Source organism: Hemicordylus capensis, chromosome 17, assembly GCF_027244095.1.
Source record: "Hemicordylus capensis ecotype Gifberg chromosome 17, rHemCap1.1.pri, whole genome shotgun sequence".
Classification (NCBI taxonomy): Eukaryota; Metazoa; Chordata; class Lepidosauria; order Squamata; family Cordylidae; genus Hemicordylus; species Hemicordylus capensis.
The window spans coordinates 5,373,070-5,391,768 of NC_069673.1; the positions used below are offsets into that span (position 1 = coordinate 5,373,070).

General features: G+C 47.9%; 1 protein-coding gene across 3 annotated transcripts in view; it reads right to left on the bottom strand.

Moving 5' to 3' along the window:
• The window catches only part of WHRN (whirlin), an 86,843-nt gene that overhangs the window by 50,155 nt on the left and 17,989 nt on the right, over nt 1–18,699 (bottom strand). For all 3 annotated transcript variants that reach the window (XM_053281863.1, XM_053281862.1, XM_053281865.1), the window contains exon 2: nt 5,916–6,131. In XM_053281863.1, coding sequence (XP_053137838.1) covers nt 5,916–6,131 — 216 coding nt within the window. The remainder of the gene's footprint in view (nt 1–5,915; nt 6,132–18,699) is intronic.

Sequence of the window (18,699 nt, forward strand, 5' to 3'; positions counted from 1 at the left end):
TGTACCCCTGGCTGTCACTGCAATTGTCACCCGATTTCCAAATCCAAGGTAGGAAGGAGGAACATGCGCACATATAGGAAGATGCTGAAAGGCATCATCATCTCATACTGCGCAGGAGGAGGCAATGGCAAACCCTTCCTTTATTCTACCAAAAGAAAACCACAAGGCTCTGTGGTTGCCAAGAGTCTTGGGTCTCTGTGGCCTGGAGTCTTGGGTCTCTTGGGTCTCTGTAGTTGCCAGAAGTCTTTGGTCGGAGAGAAGAGCTGGCCTTGTGGTAGCAAGCATGACTTGTCCCCTTAGCTAAGCAGAGTCTGCTCTGGTTGCACATGGATGGGAGACGATGTGTGATCACTGGAAGATATTCCCCTCAGGGGATGGAGCCGCTCTGGGAAGAGCATCTAGGTTCCAAGTTCCCTCCCTGGCAGCATCTCCAAGATAGGGCTGGGAGAGTTTCTTGCCTGCAGCCTTGGAGAAGCCGCTGCCATTCTGTGTAGACAATCCTGAGCTAGATGGACCAGTGGTCTGACTCAGTATATGGTAGCTTCCTGTGTTCCTATGTCTTCGGACACTGGCTCGACAGCACACTTCAGCTTTACCATTGTGAGGGGGACAATGTGCTCTCCAAGGTTTCAAGCAGGAGTCTCTCCCAGACCGACCTGGAGATGCTGCCAGGGACTGAACCTGGGACCTTCTGCCGGCAAAACAGATGCAGTGGTGACAGCCAACAGCCTGGATGGCTTGAAGAGGGCTTTGGATAACTTCATGAAGGAGAGATCTATCAATGGCTACTAGTCAGAGGGCTATAGGTCACCTCCAGCCTCAGAGGCAGGATGCCTCTGAGTACCAGTTGCAGGGGAGTAACAGCAGGACAGAGGGCATGTCCTCAACTCCTGCCTGTAGGCTTCCAGGCCACTGGTGGGCCACTGTGTGAAACAGGATGCTGGCCTAGATGGGCCTCCTTGGGCCTGATCCAGCAGGGCTGTTCTTATGTTCCTATGTTATGTTGTTCTCTACCACTGAGCTATGAGGGCATAACTGAAGGCAGGGAATTGGCATAGTGCCAGAGTTAGAGCTTCCTAGGCTATGCCATGGCCCTGATTCAGATCAGTCTGCCTCCTGTGGCTGGCTGGCACTCACACCCACACCCTGTATGTATGTCTTAGGGAATTGTAAGTATGGAACTGTTCACAGTTAATGTGGCCCTTTACAACGCGGGTTCTGGGAAAGAGATGCAGCAGGGCTCCCATTTTCTGTCCTCTCTTGTAATCCAAGGGGCTCCAGTGACATGCGTACCAAGCTTTGGCTGTCTCTCTCTTGTGTAAGCGCATTCACTGTTTTGACACTTGTTAATGGGCTTATACTGACACCAGAGATAGAAAGGCGAAACTGGTTACACATTTTGACACTAAGATGAGCGACCGAGGCCCAAGCGACTCTACGTATAATTATTTGCATGCTTATAGCTTTGATTTAAAACAGAAATCTCATAACACAACACACTCTGCATGCGCGCAGAACCTGCTCCTTCATTTCCGCCTTCCTGCACACGGGCATTCCACGTTTGGGGCACTTATCGGCTAGAAGGGATATACATTTTTTTCGCAATGCGGACCGAAAGGGCTGCCACACGCTGTATACATATTATCCACAATTGGCTTGATGTGTGTCGTGATCCCCATCCCAAAGCAGAGGCATCTCTCTAAACACTGTAATGCAGGTCTGAATAATCATTGGTGCTACCAGCCACTGGGGACTCCAACCGTAACCCCTGCATTTCGGACAGTGACTTTGCTCCACCAGAAGGAGCTGGGACTAGTTCATGCTGGGAATGGCACCTTCTTGCCACCATTGTTGTGTGGCTTCAACTCCCAGTCTTACCAGCAAGGCCGGGAACCAGTCCCAAGAGTCAGGGCTGTGGCAAGATTGCTGAAGTTGTCCAGTCAAAAAGTCACCATAACTTATCGCTTAGCAGAATAACTAGGCAGCAAGTGGAAGATCGCTTTGCTTCCCCAGTGGGCCTGCCCCTTCCTTAGTGGGGCCCAGATCTGGAGCACACTTTGGCTTGTAGTTCCCAATTCTCAGCAGGGGTGAGAGAATATACTTCCACTTGTCCCTTGGGACCAGAAAGCTATCTTCTAGTGTGGTTGTGGTGTCAAGGAAGGTGTTGGTCAGAGGCTCTCAAGATCTTCCCCTGCACTGCAAGATGAGTCTTCAGCCTGCCTATATACCCAACCTGGGACTCAAATACCAGGGAGTTTTGCACTGTGCAACAGTTTGTGCATCCGATTGCTACATTTTCTCTACAGGTCTGATGATAATATCCTCAATGCTGCTCTCGGAACACTTATCTGCCATAGTGTATCGGAGTCTTTAAAGAGCATGATTATGGCTATCTGCCATGTTCTTCCTGGATTGTCCAAGGCATGGAGGCCATAGATGGCTCTAATCTTTGAAGACGGAGACAAAAAGAGAAAGCGGGGGAAAGGAGGAGGACGGCTAAAGGAACACATCCTGTCTGCAGCTTCAAAGGCTTCTCACTCATGCTTTATCGCATTGACATGAAGGCGACACAAAGCAAAAGAAGAGCAAACCGACTGAAGTCGTCCTTTCTTTGCAGTCATGGCTGGTTGCCTTTTTTCTTCCCTTCTTCGCTTTAATTTCAACAGCCGTCAAAGACAGCCAGAACGTAGGGGCCAGCTCAGCCATGCAAAATCCGCTCTGTACCGTCTGTCTCAGGGAAATGCATTCTGGGGATGCATGTGTGCGAGAAACGTGATACATGGCTGAGGTTGTCTACAGATACAGCAGAGGGACCAGGAAAGAGTTGGGCTGGGTGGTGGAGGAAATCTGCTACTGTGACCAGCTGAATGCATGGGCATTGTGGGTGCGGCTTGCAGGTGCGCTGACTTTGGGGGTGGGGCCAGAAGGCAGAGTGCCCCTCCCCCGCCATGGAAACACATGAGGGGGATGAGCGGACCCCGCTTATGTGAACACTCATCTGGAGCTAGTTGTGGTGGACAGTGCAGAAATTACTTCGCATGTCTGAACACGCTTTCAGGGAACCCGTTCAGTCATCCGGACTATACTCCACATGATATATGGGGAGCATCAAATCTGAGTGTTCCTTCACATCCAGCAAACCTTGTGGAAAGACATTGCCAGGGAGAAGATTTACATCCTATCCTCCCCCCCTGCCCACCCCCCGAGCGCTCATTTCCTATACTTGGAGATTTTCTTTTAAAAATCAGTCAGTCCTGGAAGGCCTACACCACAGAAAAGTCACGTTTCTGAATGTGCCATACAGCTCGGAGAGTGCCCTGCCCTGTTTTGCAGGATGAGTCAGCCAAACATCTCTGTTCTGGGGTTGTTGCTTGCCCACCTCTGTCCCCACCCAGAGCTGCCCTTGAGGTGGATCTGGGAAGTGTGATTGCTTCTTCAGCCATCAAAACATGGGATGCCACGAAAGGAAACGGGAATGACATTTATCAAACCTTAGCTCAGAATTTACCAAGCCACTCAAAGCAAACAAATCAATGAGGACTTGCTCGTGACAACAATGCTGCCGGGGACAGGTGGGAGGAGAAACTACCTTCAGTTGTCTGAGAGGTGAAAGAGGATGATGAAATGTTTGTCCAAGTGGCATTCAGTTCATCCTCGCCACAGAGTCTGTGTAAGGTAAAGGAAAGTGTGCTGTCAAGTCGATTTCCACTCCTGGCTCCCACAGAGCCCTGCGGTTGTTTTTGGTAGAATACAGGAGGGGTTGACCATTGCTTTCTCCCGTGCAGTATGAGATGATGATGCCTTTCAGCATCTTCCTCTATCGCTGCTGCCCAATATAGGTGTTTCCCATAGTCTGGGAAACATAGTCTGGGAAACATACCAGTGGGGATTCGAACCGGCAACCTTCTGCTTGTTAGTCAAGCATTTTCTGGGTGCCAAATCCCAAGATGTCTCTGAATAACCAGTTGCAGGGGAGCAACAGCAGGAGAGAGGGCATGCCCTCACCTCTTGCCTGTGGGCTTCTCAGAGGCATCTGGTGGGCCACTGTGGGAAACAGGATGCTGGACTAGATGGGTCTTGAGCCTGATCCTTTAATTTTTTATTTTTAAAAAAATCTCAGATGCTGTTCTTGTTTGTACATCGCCCTGAGTCTGTGGACTGAGTGGCATATTAAATACCTTAATAAATAAATAAATAAATAAATAAATAAACAAACAAAATGTTCAAAGGAACATCAAGCTGACCCCGAGAGAATTTCTTTTAAAAAAACAAACAAACAGAAAACCTGTCCCTTACTAGGAAAACAGGCCCTTTTGTGGATCACATGCTAGGAATAAGCATCCTCATTTGCGACTAGAAGAGCTCAGTTTCTGTTTAACTCTAGAACTGAGCTGTTGCTTTTGGATTCCAAGGTAGGGCACAGTTTAAAAAGGGAAAGAAAGGCACTGCAGAAGGATACTTCCTAAATACATCTCAGCCTGCCGCTGGATTTCTCTTGAAGAGCCGAGTGCTCTAATGTCTTTCATGGATTCTGTGTTTCGTTGTTCTAAGGCTACCCAGCCTTAGCAAAAGGAGAACTGCAGCTGTTGATATGGAGGTGCTTGGTCAAGGATGCTGCTCGCATCCCAGACAAACCACGTGCATTGTAACTCAGGAGTTTTTGAATTATGTTAGCAACATAATTTTTTCTGCAGCTACAGAAACACCAAGGCTACTGATGGGCAAACACCCCTTGGCTCAATTCAAAATTGGCTCGGCAAACGGAGGTATTTGAAATAGCTCTTTTTTTCTGAGCCAAATTCCGCATTCATTAAGGATCTGAAGACCACATCTGGATCCCAGGTCCAATTTGGTTTTAATTCTGTGCTTGGCTGACGTTTTTAATTATTTATTGTTTTAACTGGGCTTTAGCTGGCTTTTTCTGATTTGCTGTTCACCATCCTGTTTCGTTTAAACAGTTTACATAGGAACAGCGAAAGTTGCCTTATACTGAATCAGGCCATTGGTCAAGCTCGCTCAGTATTGTCCACATTGGCCGCATTCGCGGTTCCACTCCCCCACCCCACCCCGCTCTCCTGTCTATATTCGGATTTCATGGAGAGCACTCTCTCTGCAGCCAGCGAGACTGCAGAGAGGAGGGGGGACAGGCTGTGCAGGCTTCCTTTGGGCATGAAGGACGGCCTGTACAGCCAATCATGGCCAGAGGGAGGGAGGAGCTTCTGCTGTCCTCTCTCAGGGAACACAGCCTGCGGTTCTGAATTCGGACGACATGCAGGCTACGTGGAACCTGGGGACGGGGCGATGAAACTCACCACAATCCAAGGGTTCAGATTGAAGTTTCAAAACACATTTGGACGTCACAGTAAGACGACTTCTGCCCCCTTAAACTCCAGCTCCGCGTTATGTGCGAAGGCAGCCAATGACTGGCAGTGGTTCTCCAAGATTACAGACAAGGCTCTCCCAGCCCTACCTGGAGATGCTACCAGGGAGGGAATCTGGGACCTTCTGCATGCAAAGCAGATGCTCTTCTACTGAGCTATGGCCCCATTCCCTAGGGGAATATCTTACAGCACTCATATTTAGTCTCCTATCCAAATTCAAACAGAGGCAGACCCTTCTTCATGCTTGCTGCCACAAGACCAGATCTCCACCCTTCTCCGCAGTTTGAAAATGAGGAGAAAAATAAACTAAGTGATGCTTCCTGTGATGACCACATTAGGAGTGAATTAGGGTCAATATCAGCCGGGTTTCCCTTTGGGAAGGAGCTCCATAGCTTGTGGGCTGGGGGAAGCAGCCGTGGGAAAGTTTTGCCCAAGCAAGGAGCCTTTTTCATTGCCCAAGCAAGGAGAAAAGGTACCTAACCCAACCTCCAACAGAAGGTTCTGCCACAGCACCACTTCTGCCATAGGGCTCACCTTTTTTTCATCCCCTTCTTGCAGAAGCTGAAGGTGGCTCCTTTTCTCGCCGTCCTTGCGTAGGGAGCTGCTCTGATGCTGGGGCAGGCCGGTCGGTGGAGAGACGCTCCGGCCCTGGGGATCCACCCAGGTGTAGATATGGTTAGTAACGTAGCCGCCAGGGATACGCCCCACTGAGTGGACGGAAAGGTTCAGCTTCTTGGAGCCCTTCAGTGCCTGGAATAGATTACAAGAGGTCACTGGCTTATTCAAGACATCACAACAACCATGGCTTCTGCTAACCATAGTTCAGAACTCAAACATGGTTTGAGCATCCAATAAACAAACCATGGTTCAGAATGGCATTGTTTACCATCTGCTCAGCAAGCAGCTTCAAACGCCCATTCCTGCCTTGTTAGCAGCCTGTTGAGGCAGGATGACAGCCCTCGTGGTCTGTGAATTCAGATGTAACAGCAAACCCTTAGAGCAAACGAGGGAGCTCTTCAGTGAGAAGAGCTCTGTGGAGGTCTGTGGGAAGAGCGGGTTTGACTCACCTCCACGCAGACAAGCAGCTCTTCATCCTGGAGCAGGCAGATAACTCACCAAGACGAGCAGTGGCTCCCACTGCAGCTTCCAGGGTCGAGGTGCCAGGACGCACCGCCGTACGTCCCCCCCCCCCCCGGAGCTCAAATAATGCACCATGCAAATGCACGGTGCATTACTGGGATTCCCACAACCCGCAAGTGTGCCAGCTGCGGCTTGTGTCTCATTTAAGAAGGAGGCTACTTAGGCGGGTTTGCAACAGTGTAGCTGCTGGGATCGGGCCCGAACCTGGTGGTTCACATGAGTGTGCAAAACCATGCTGGCCTAGAGATGTACATATCAAGTGGTATAGAAATATGATAGACAGATAGAGAGAAATATGGGCTGCTGGGCAGGTACTGGATACAGCAGATGAGAATCAGAAGGCCAGAGGCAAGATATGTCATTAAAGACAGACTGGTGCTCAGTAGACAAAGCAAGCAAGGCAAGGCGAATCTCTGTTGCCACCCAGTCAGACAGATGGCTCAGACAGAGGCCTGAAACCCAGAGCAATGTTTATACAGAGCCAGCCAGGTCTTAACTGAATGTTTTTAATGGTTTTTAAATAGTTTTAAACATTTTTTTTTAAAAATTAGGAACATAGGAAACTGCCATCTACTGAGTCAGACCCTTGGTCTATCTAGCTCAGTATTGTCTACACAGACTGGCAGCGGCTTCTCCAAGGTTGCAGGCAGGAATCTCTTTCAGCCCCATCTTGGAGATGCTGCCAGGGAGAGAACTTGGAACCTTCTGCTCTTCCCAGAGCAGCCCCATCCCCTCAAGGGAATATTGTACAGTGCTCACACATGTAGTCGCCCATTCAAATGCAAACCAGGGCAGATCCTGCCTAGCAAAGGGGACAATTCAAGTTTACTACCACAAGACCTACCACAAGTCATTGCTTTATATGACTGTTGGTTAGCTTTCTGTCTTCTTGTGCACCGCCCAGAGCCTTTGGATAGGGCATTATAAAAAATGTAATAAATAAATAAATAAATAATATATTGGTTCCTCGGGTCACTTGGGCTGAAGAAATGCAGTACTGCTTCTGCCATTATAAGGGTGACGCTGTAGTGCAGCAGAGATCAGACTGGGAACTGCGTGAGGCTGGGGGGCCCCTTGGTGGCACAGACAGCAAGGTCCTGAACTCTGCTTCCAGACCTCTTGGTTTGAGACCCTTGGTACCTTGCATGTGTGCATAGTCTTGATTGTAGGCAACAAGGGTGTGTATGTGTGCGTGGGGGGAGGATGCAGCTCTCAGATTGCTACATCATTAGAGGAAGTGCTATTATCCAAACTGCCAGTTCTGTGGGATGTTTGCCTGAATGAATGTGGTATTCCATTCAACAGAACACTTAACCAGGAGCCAAAACGCACAGCCATCATTTCCAAATCAATAGGCCTTATTTGTCAAAGAATGAAGCATTTAAGGATGTAATTTAGTATTTCTAGGAAAGGGGCTGGAGACAGCCATGCATTTCCGAGATTGTATCATTCTGGGGGATGCTTTTTAATGGGGCTGTTTGGGGTGGCATCTTTCCTCAAGGCATCGTCACTATTTTTAGGAAGGACTAGGAATGATATGGACAAGGATATTAGTTCATATTATGGAAAGAAGAGAGAAAAGAGAAAAAGAAGGAAAAGAATTCTTTACCAAACCTTTGAATTTGAGATGTAGAAAAGCCAAATGGCACCACAGGCAGAAGCTGCCCATTGCCAACAGCAGCAGTTAGTTAGATATTTATTTTATTTTATTTCTAATTTATATACCACTTTTCAACAGCAGCACCAAGGTTCTCAAAGCAGTTTAGGGAGTAAAAGGAATGAGAAGATAGTTCCCTGTCCACAAGGGGCTCACAAAAGAAAGAAGGCACAAGCAGCAGCCACCGGAAAGATGCTGTGCTGGGGTTGGATAGGGCCAGGTGCTCTCCCCTGCTAAATATAGGAGAATCAGCCCCTGAAAAGGTGGCTCTTGGCCCAGTTTAGAAGGAGTTAAGTTTCCACAGAGTAGGAAAAGGGATCCATCTTTAAGGGGCTGAAGAGGGGAGAAAGAAAAAGGCTGATGGTTTGTGTCTCGAGTGGATGGATTGCAAGTCACAACAAGATTCTGTGTTGAAGGTGGCAAGTGAAAGAAAGAGGACATATAGGAGGGTCAGCTCCTGGAAAGAGGCCTCTGTTGTGCCTCCTTCCCATTCGATACCACCCTCCTCCTCACTACTCACTGTACGGGTGGAAAAGGCAGTTGGTGGCAGCTCGGCTTCCGATATGAGTGGCCATTGATCTACGTGTGCAGGCAGGGGAGTGAGCAAGCAACCAGTGGAAGCAAGGAATGGCGGCTCCCTGCTTTCAGCCTCTGTGCGGCAAGGAACAGGGAAGAGGGAAGGAGAAGCTGCCACAGGTGGTGGCACAGAACTAAGGAGCAGGGGCACCAAAGGGCAGGTAATAAGTGTTGGCAGGTGAAGATGAAAGATACTGGCAGCTCCAAGGGATGCACAGCAGGAAAAAAAGATGGTCAGGAGTCAGGACCTTGGATAGCTCTGAGCAAGAGAGCTGGGTACAACAGGAAAGATGGGTGTTGCTCCAGCAGATGCTTTAATGCCAGTTTATGTGGCTGCTGCTGAAGAAGAGTGGATTGCTCCTGCCCCCTTCCCTGGAGAAGGCCCTGTAGCTTAAAGGGTCTTTCCTGATTTGTCAGTGTTGGCCATGCTGGGCTGACAGGTCTTTAATGGACTCAGAAGGTGTGTGTGTGTGTGTGTGTGTGTGTGTGTGTGTGCGCGCGCGCGCACCTTTAAAAAGAAAAGCAAATAAGAACAAGAGATCAAAAATAGTAAGGAAAAACTCTGAAAGTTACAGAGTGGTATGGGGAAGATAAACACAATGTGGAGACTGCCATTTTCAGCAGCAGCTCAACATTTCAGAAAAATGTGTTGCTTTGTTTTACTACAGCCAATGGTGGAAGAAGGACCTGATCGAAGCTGGTTTCCATTGCCGGCTGATGCTCTCCCTTGCCGATCTACATTTACTGCCCACTTCCGACCCTGTTGATTATACTTTGCCATTGGCACCTGGGGAACTGCTCAGTGTGACAGCAAGGCCAGAAACTCACTTTACTTGTCAGGACAGAGTGGGGGAAAGAAAAAGCCTGACAATGCTGAAGGTCATTTTCTTACCCAGTGAACAATATTCAGCAAAGCCTTAGAGAACAATTGCTGAAGGAGAAGGTCAAAGGAATGGCTTCAACTTATCCTATAGCCTCGAGTTGTATCTGACTCCAAAATCCACCACTGCGGGCAAATGTAGCTACTGTGGGTTTTTTTAGCCCCTCCTTACGAAAGGCTAGACTGACTCTCTCTCTCCCCTCCACAAAAGGATGCTGAATGTATCTAATGGAGCAATTTCATGCTAACTAGCAAGGCAATGAAGTGTACCTTTTAAGTCTTATATACAGACATGGAAGGTCTAGCAACATAAAGCTGTCACTCAAAGTCTAAGTTGATTAATCATCAGAGTTTTTGCTGATTGCTTCATCAAAATTAATTTGTTTCTGTGCTGAACAATAGTCCTGAAACAAAAAAAAGCACACTACCTTTGTTTTTAGATGAGATAAAAGGACATGAGATATCAAGTTTTAAAAAGATGGATATCCTGTCAAGTGATCCTCAAGGTGGCTCACAATCGATTGCAACAATAATTTATAAACACACACAACCCAGCATTCTCAGGCTTCTTGTCAATGGCAAAGGCCAGAAATTGCATCTTTCAGGAATCCAGCCTGGTGTCAGGGCATGGGGTTGGGCTCTTCTGGACCAACTGCTCTCCACTTCTGAGGGTTAGATTCTTCACGACTGCTTAGCATGGGCGGCGGCAGCCATGAAGCTGATGTTCTTCTGCATCTTCTCCAGCTGCTGCTGCTGCTGCTCTGAGCAGATGATGTCAATGGCTTCCATTCCTTAGAACCTTCAGAGACCGCGGCTGTTGGAGGCCTGGAGGGGTACAGTGATCTATAAAGTCCTCTGTGATGCATAAAGTCCTCTTGCCAGAGGTTCTGCCTCACCAGCGGTCACTGGCAACAAGCCCACTCCGCAGAAAATAGGCTACCAGTCTTGTTTACAGCAGGCCAGTATATTTTGTCTCCAAGGGGTCCTGCCGGTATACAAGCACTCCCACACTCCCCCCATGGTAAGAGCAGCCATTTGGATAGTAGATTTTATCAGCCGGACATGCGGTAACACGTCGCAAAAGCCAAAGACCGGGATGCAGTGTGATTTCATAAGACTATCGATCTCTCCTAAATGCAATCTTTTAATTATCTGTCGAGTCGACTATGATTTAAGTAAATTGCCTTGTTAAGAGAAAAAAAGGAACGCGTTGGAAGCAGGGAATAAGAGCGGGTGTGCTTTTAAAATAGCATTTCCCCTCTGGACTCTCTTCGTTGAGTCATAAATAGCAACAGACTGACAGCAAATAGCTTGGGGCTCTATTAAATGGATTTGCAATACAGGATTTTATTTGCTGGGATCAATGGCAGTGACATATGCTATCTTTCATGCAAATCCATTTATGTCAATAATCGCTCCTGCCAGCCAGGGTCAGGCAATATTGGAATGATCTGACCCAGAGTTGAAACCAGTTATTCCAACATCCACGGCAGGCTCCTAACTGCATGCAGCCTGCTTCCCTGAGCCCAGCATGGCATGATGGTCAAAACATCATTGGGAGGTTATGTGGAACTGGTGACAAAGGTTAAAGTCGAAAATGGCATAGCCTCCAACTGGGATATGACCCTGGGAAAATCACTGCCTTTATTTTTGCATCTTGGGGGTGCCTTGTTCAGATTTTGTTTTTCCCTGGCAAGCTGCTAGACTTGCCAGTCTTCAGGGTGTTCTTGTCCAGGGTTCTGCTCCCCCCTCGGAAATTGGGCCTCCAGGTGGTGGGGAGGCAGATTCGTCCTGGCTCCGGTGCATCTGCATATCAAGGGGCAGGGGTGTATTGGACGGGGGACGCACAGGGATGGAGGGCCGGTACCTCTCTGCTTCTCTGGCTTTTGGGGTGGGCCTGGCCATGGGGGCTGTCATGGAGAGCGCCTTCTGCACTTCTGAGCTGGCAACGACATCACTGTCAAGGGGTGCACCCCCCACAAAAGACAGTGGGCATGGGGCGGGGCAGCGATTCTGGGTAAGAGAATTGGTTGCTACCGCCAGCTATATTCCTGTTTTAACGTGTACAATGTTGGACGGTACAACCTTGGCTCATCTGCTTTGGTAATCTAGAATCATGTGCTCTGCGTGGACCTGATGACCTGCTTTCTATTTGCGGCCTGCTTGCAGACAGAGCTGTACACCACGCCTCCAGGTTGCTGGGCCACCCCCGCAACACATTCACAAGCATGCTCCTATTTTCATCGGTGAAGTGTTGGAAGGCACGCAGTAGTTACCCAGGGAGCGGTCACACAGCTGCCAGGGCTCCTGAAAAGCTTGCAGAGTCGAAGAAGAGGAACCAAGGAAGATGCCAAATACCAAAGTCAGTCCCTTGGTCCACCGAGCTCAGTAATGTCTACACTGACTGGCAGCGGCTCTACGGGGTTTCAGGCAGGAGTCTCTCCCTGCCCTACCTGGAGATGCCGCCAGGGATGGAACCATGGACCTCCTCTTCCACTGAGCTCTGGCCCCATCCCCTAAGGGGAATATCTTGTGGCACTCACATGTAGCCACCGATCCAAAAGCAAACCAAGCCAGACCCTGCTTAGCAAAGGGGACAATTCACATTTGCTACCACAAGACCAGCTCTCCCACACACATAAGAACAGCCCTGCTGGATCAGGCCCAAGGCCTATCTAGTCCTGTTTCCCACAGTGGCCCACCAGATGCCTCTGGGAAGCTGACAGGCAAGAGGTGAGGGCATGGCCTCTCACCTGCTGTTGCTCTCCTGCAACTGCTATTCATAGGCATCGTGCCTCTAAGGCTGGAGGTGGCCTATAGCCACCAGACTAGCCCTCAGCCCTGCAACCTTGGAGAAGCCGCTGCCAGTCTGTGTAGATAATACTGAGCTAGATGGACCAATGGTCTGACTCAGTATATATGGCAGCTTCCTATGTTGACTAGAGCCATTGATAGAATTGTTCTTATATTCTAAGAGGAGCAGGGTTTATTATAAGCTTTCCCCCGCCCCATGGCACAAGCAGCCCGTGCAAGCCCCTCCCCTCCCCAATCTGTGAGCTACTCAGAAAGTGAGTTCTAATTGAAAAAGGGAAGGGAAAACCTGTTCTTTGCGGAGGCAAACAGAGGTGTATCTAGGGAAAATAGCGCCTAGGGCAAGCACTGAAATTGCGCCCCCTGTCCAAGCATCTGACACCCATCTTTCAGATAACTTTACCATAATATCAGCTGAAAAATACAAGTCAAGCTCGTTAATCTTTTAATATTTCAAAAACTATTTAGCAGTGGACGTAGCCAGACCTAAAAATGCTGGAAAACTACAAATTTCAGTATGCTGGGGCTAATGAAATACCCAAATACTATGTGGAGGTGTACTTGGAAAACTAAACAGAAGTGCCTGTCTAATTCTCTACTATGCATTGTAGCATCACTATTACGTAAGTTTTAAAAATAAATGGAGAATTTGACTTTTCCAAGATACTTTGAAAATAATTAAAGGATATTCAGAGTAAACTGTGTCACTGCTTGGAATATATTCTAGTATTTCATAAAGACAGTTAAAATGAGAGAAAGAGAGCAAGAAACTCCCAGTGGGCCTTAATACTAAGGATTTCACACTGATTCAAAGACAAACTCACCATTAATAGCCATATTATTAAGACATCACATTTAACTCACTTATCACAAGAAGCAAAGTAAGAGCAAATGAATACAATCCTAGCTCATATGCTTCAGTTCAGTATTCATAAGCCCTGATTCTCTGTACATAGTTCCAAACTAAATATGTGTACAGTGACTTATATTATACATTTTTTTAACCTGTAACCCCTTCAGGAGGTTTTCTAAAGGCTGTGGAGGGGTCTGCAAAGGTTCCCCCTTCCCGCGCTGGCCTCTAGGGCCTCACAGGGACCATTTGAGCATGTGTCATGGCCAATTTTTAAAATATTTTTTTTTAAAAAAAATAATGGCTGCTCAAAACAAAATGGTCACTGCGCATGCTCAAATGGCCTCTGTGAGGCGTGGCCTGGCCTAGGGCCTCACAGAGTCCATTTGAGCATGTGCCATTTTGGTTTTGGTGGCCATTTTTTAGATTTTTTAAATTTTAGAAAATGGCGCCCCCCTTCAAGTGGCGCCTGGGGCACGTGCCCTGCCTGCCCTACCCTAGATATGCCCCTGTAAAGAAGAGCAGGGAAACAAGAGAAGGAAGGGAAAAGAAGGTGTCTTGCAAAGAAGGGAGGAGATTATCTTCCTTCCCTAACTATAGTTGAGGAGTGAGGCCTTTCCCCTCACCCATTTCTACAACTCTGTTCCTTATTAAACCACCATATCCCCAACTGCACACCAACCTAGTTCCTACTGCACTCACTCCCAATCACTGCCCAAAATTGCTCAGCTGCACATTAGAATAAACCCTGAAGAGGGTGGCGGCTTTGGGCCGGACATATTTGCACTAGTAGCACCCCCTTCCCCTCTGTCTTGAAACCCCCTGCAACAGCCAGAACCCAACCCACCCGGCCCCTCTGTTCCCAGCATCATGGCACCCCGCTAAGCCTCCAGGGGTTCCAAAAGTTTCCACCTCCTTTGCCAACGGAGCTCAGACTCTTCTCCGATCACTCGGTTTTCTCTCTCCTTCTCCCTAGAAGGACTGCAGAGGCCATAAATCAATGGCCATTAATCACTCGTTTTCTAGCAGCCAGACGAACTCCCCAGCACTCGGAGGGAGCCGTCCCACTTGCTTGTTAGCGCTCTTAACAAGATGAGCAGTCGAGCCCAATTCATTTGGTCGGTGGCAAACACGGCGGCAGTTCGCAGCAGACAGCGAGGAGTCTTAACTACCGCCCTGGCACTGCACTCCCCCACAAAACTTCCATTGATCTAACCACAATGGCTTCTGGAGCACCACCCATTCGAAGAATAGCCCTCACAAAAGCATCCACTGCACAATAGCTAATGATTCCTCCCCCCTACTACGGCATTTCCCAACAACAAAGGCTGGAATGAATTACTGAAAGCTTCTCACATTGTGCAGCCAACAGCTCCATTCAAAATAAATCACTGCATGTGCGGCGAGAGAGTAAAGGCGCACCATCCATTAGGGGGCTTTAGATGTTCCATTAAACATGTGTCAGGCATCAGGAGGGGGTCAGGCTCCCTGCTCTGGGGCTCTGGGACCAGGAAGGCTGGTTCTCTGCTCATGTGGAACAGAGGTAGCCAGCAACCAGCTTCTCCTCTCATGGGAAGCTACCTGAGCTGGAATCCAACCAGTGGTCCCTCCAGTTTGGTTCTGTCTGCACTGACTGGCAGTGATTCTCCAGGGTTCCATGAGGATGCTTTCTGTCTGGAGGTGCCAGGGGTTGGACCTGGGACCATCTGCATGCCAAGGAGGTGCTCTTCCACGCAGTTATGGCTGTTACCCTCTCAGTATTGTCTGCTAGGACTGGAAGTGGCGCTCTGGGATTTCAGGCAGGGGTCTCTCCCAGCTCTACCTGGAGATGCTGCCATCTGGGACCTTCTGCATGCCAAGCAGATGCTCTGCCACTGAGCAACAGTCCCTTCCCAAGCAGATGGAGCTGTCTTCTACTGAGTCAGACCGCTGGTGCAGCTAGTTTGGTATTATCTTCGGGACCTCAGGCAGAGAATAGTCTCTCAGCCCTGCTTCTTGAGAATCTTTTAAAAGAGACTCAACCTGGGCTGTTCTGCATGCAGAGCAGATCATGCTCTGCCACTGGGCTACACCCCCACCCCAGGGACGAAAGGCCTTGGAGGCCACCGAGCATCATTCGGCCCACCCTTGAATGCCCTAGAACCGTATTATGTCATGCTACAGTGTCATACTGGGGGGAAAGAATAGCAGCCACTAACTGCAATCACCAAGAGTCACTACTGCTAAAGAAGTGGTGGTGGCCCAAAATAAAGACAAAGATAGTTGCCACGGCCACCATCCAACTAGAAGCCCTCTTGGACCTTTTGTCAAACTTTGTCCCTGAAAAGCGAAAGTGGAAAGGCTGAAAAGGCTTCCTATAGATATCTGTGGTTTAACATCTTTACCAGCCTTTTAGAAGAGCCTTTAAGACACATTTTTCTAGTCTGGCTTTTAGTAATGACTGAATGTTCTAAATTGATGTTTTAATAGCTGTTTTGTTTTGTTTTGATTGTATTTGCTTGTGTGAACTGCCTAGAGCCTTTGGAGTCAGGTGGTATATTTAGTAAATTTTTCTTATATACTGCCTCCTCCAAAGACTCTAGGCGGTGGACAACAATGCCAATACCAATACCAATTAAAAATAAAAATAAATTAAATTAAAGGGCAAACGCTTGGCTAAACAGGTAGGTCTTAAGAAGGGCCTTAAAAGCAGCTAGGGAGAGGGCTGAATGAATCTGGGGGTATTGCTCTCTGGGGGTATCTCTATCTGGGGGTGTATATTTAAATAAAATAAAAATTTTAAATTTTAAAAAATGGTCTTGATTTCTTGCCATCTGCAAATAGGGCAGTGAAAAGGGGACAGGCCTTTGGGCACTTCTGAATGGCATGCACCAAAAAACACCACAAACAATGCACCTAGTGTACAGAGAACCAGAGTTAAAGACAGACGTCCTCTACTCTTGTTACACAGAAGAGGGAATTTAAAACGAGGAATTTAAAGCTCTCCCACCCTGCAAGTCGAGTTGTATGTCTTGGAATTCTTTTATGCCACATGAGTGCTAAGGATGCAGGCGTCCAGTTCTCCTTTGCATCTGTTAACTATGTAAGGCAGCTCAAACTGTAAATTGGAGGATCAGCCCCACCTGAGGATTCTTCTCTTTATCTGGGAAAGCATTTCTACATCTAACTGACCAGCCGCTTCTGCATGGCCTTGAAATATTTTTGGTATTCAGCAGAGGCAGGTGAGTAGTAATAGGTGGTTGTACAACCCCAGTGCCCAACCCTCTGGGCCCAATTAAATGGAGAAAGACATTATGAACAGATCCCCCAGGAGCAATGGCAGCACCGGCAAGCCAATTCTGGCTTGGCTTGTGGAAGCGAGAGGAAGGAGAGACACAAGGTAGTCTTGGAAAGGAAGTTCATTGGCCAGAGCAACAAGGAATGATGACAACGACAAATATTTAGATAATGTTTTTCAACAAAAGTTCCCAAAGTTCCCAAATAGAGAAATAAAAAATAAAGATGGATCCCTGTCCCCCAAAGGCTCACAATCTGAAAATAAACCTAAGAGAGACACCAGTAACAGCCACTGGAGGGATGCTGTGCGGTGGTTGGATAGGGCCAGTTACTCTCCCTCTGCTCAATAAACAAGGAAGACAATAAGAATGGTAGAGAATCCAAGAGGAAGAGGAAAACAGACTGCCTTCTACTGAGTCAGACCACTGGTCCACCTAGCCTAAGATTCATGGGTGGCCTCGGAAATTTTTGTCCTTCTCAACCCTTTTGCATCTATGGACCACCACCTCATTTAATTATTTTTGTAAGCAGAAGCGTACTTACCCCTGGACTTATGGGCCAGGATAGTTAATTCTGGGCCAGTACTCAGGATAGTTAATTCTGCTCTTGTCAACAATGGAACTAAAATTAAAAGAGAACCCTTTGTCTAGTGCCCCACTGAATTCTGTGACAACTGCCCCCTCTTGCCTCTCCCCACCAATGCCCATGCTATGATCATTTTCTCTGACTGGCAGCAGCTCCCCAGAATCTCAGGCTGAGCTCTCTCTCATCACCTCTTTTCCTGAAGAACCCAGAGAGTCAAACAGACCTTCTGCATGCAAGTTTGTATTCAGCTCCATCTCCCAAATGACTGAGGAACCTGCCTTATATAGAGCCAGATGATTGGTCTGTCTAGCTCAGCATGGTCTACTACACTGACTGGCAGCCGCTCTCCAGAATTCAGGTGGCGGTGGTCTCACCCAGCCCTACCAGAGATGTCAGGGATTGGACGTGTGAATGTCTGCATGTGAAACTTTCAATGGTAGAGTAATAGCTTTACTACTAAAGGTAAAAGTGAAGTTGTGCCGTCGACTCGTGGCGACCACAGAGCCATGTGTGGTTTTCTTTGGTAGCATACAGGAAGGGTTGACCATTGCCATCTCCTGTGCAGTATGAGATGATGATGCCTTTCAGCATCTTCCTATGTTGCTGCTGCCCTATATTGCTGCATAGTCTGGGAAACGTACTAGTGGGGATTCAAACAAGCAACCTCTTGCTCCCTAGGCAAGTTACTTCCCTACTGCACCTACTACGAATATTTATATTCCGCTTTTCAACAAAAGTTCTCAAAGCGGTTTACATAAAGAAATAAATAGCAAGCAAGCAAGCGAGGACCATCCTCTGTTGTTCCTGTGGGGCGTTTTTTTTGCAGGCAGCAGTTATCCCCCAGAGCCTACCCATTTCAACATGCAACACAGCATACTACAAGACACTGCATGTCAAGCATTTTGAACACTTGGGAGTGCAAAGTCAAGGCTAAAGTATTATCATCATTCACTTCCTCCTAATATGGAGATGCAGCAGAATCATCCATCCCCGGAATCTTTGGATGCATTCTGGAGGCTTCTGGCCTTGCCTCCTTTTAGATGGCTTCTGTCGGGGACAGCTAATTCTCTTGCATGTCTGCATCATTCAAACATGCCTGATAGTAGTGGTGGAGCTAATGTGGGGTAGCCCCTCCAGCGGGTGCGATTGGACTATGACTCCCATAATTCCCAACTACAGTAGCCAAGAGTCAAGGATGATGGGAGCTGTAGTTCAACATCTGCAGGAGGACCAAAGTTGTGCAGCCCCTGCTCAGCCATGAACCTCACTAGGTGAGCCTGGGCCAGCCGCTCTTTCTCTTTCTCTTCCTAATCCACCTCACAGGGTTGTTGGGAGGACATAAAAGAAGAACCCCATAAACTGGATTTTTCCAGAAGCAGTTCTCTCTCTCTTATATATCTACCTATATCAATATATCCACAGTGATTCAGCTTGAGATCTAATTTTCCTAATCCATTGTTCGGTTTCCCTTTTGCACCTCCTGCAGTACTAAAAGAGGAAATGAGTCTTTGTTATTCTTTCGGAACAAAATGTGCCTCTCTTT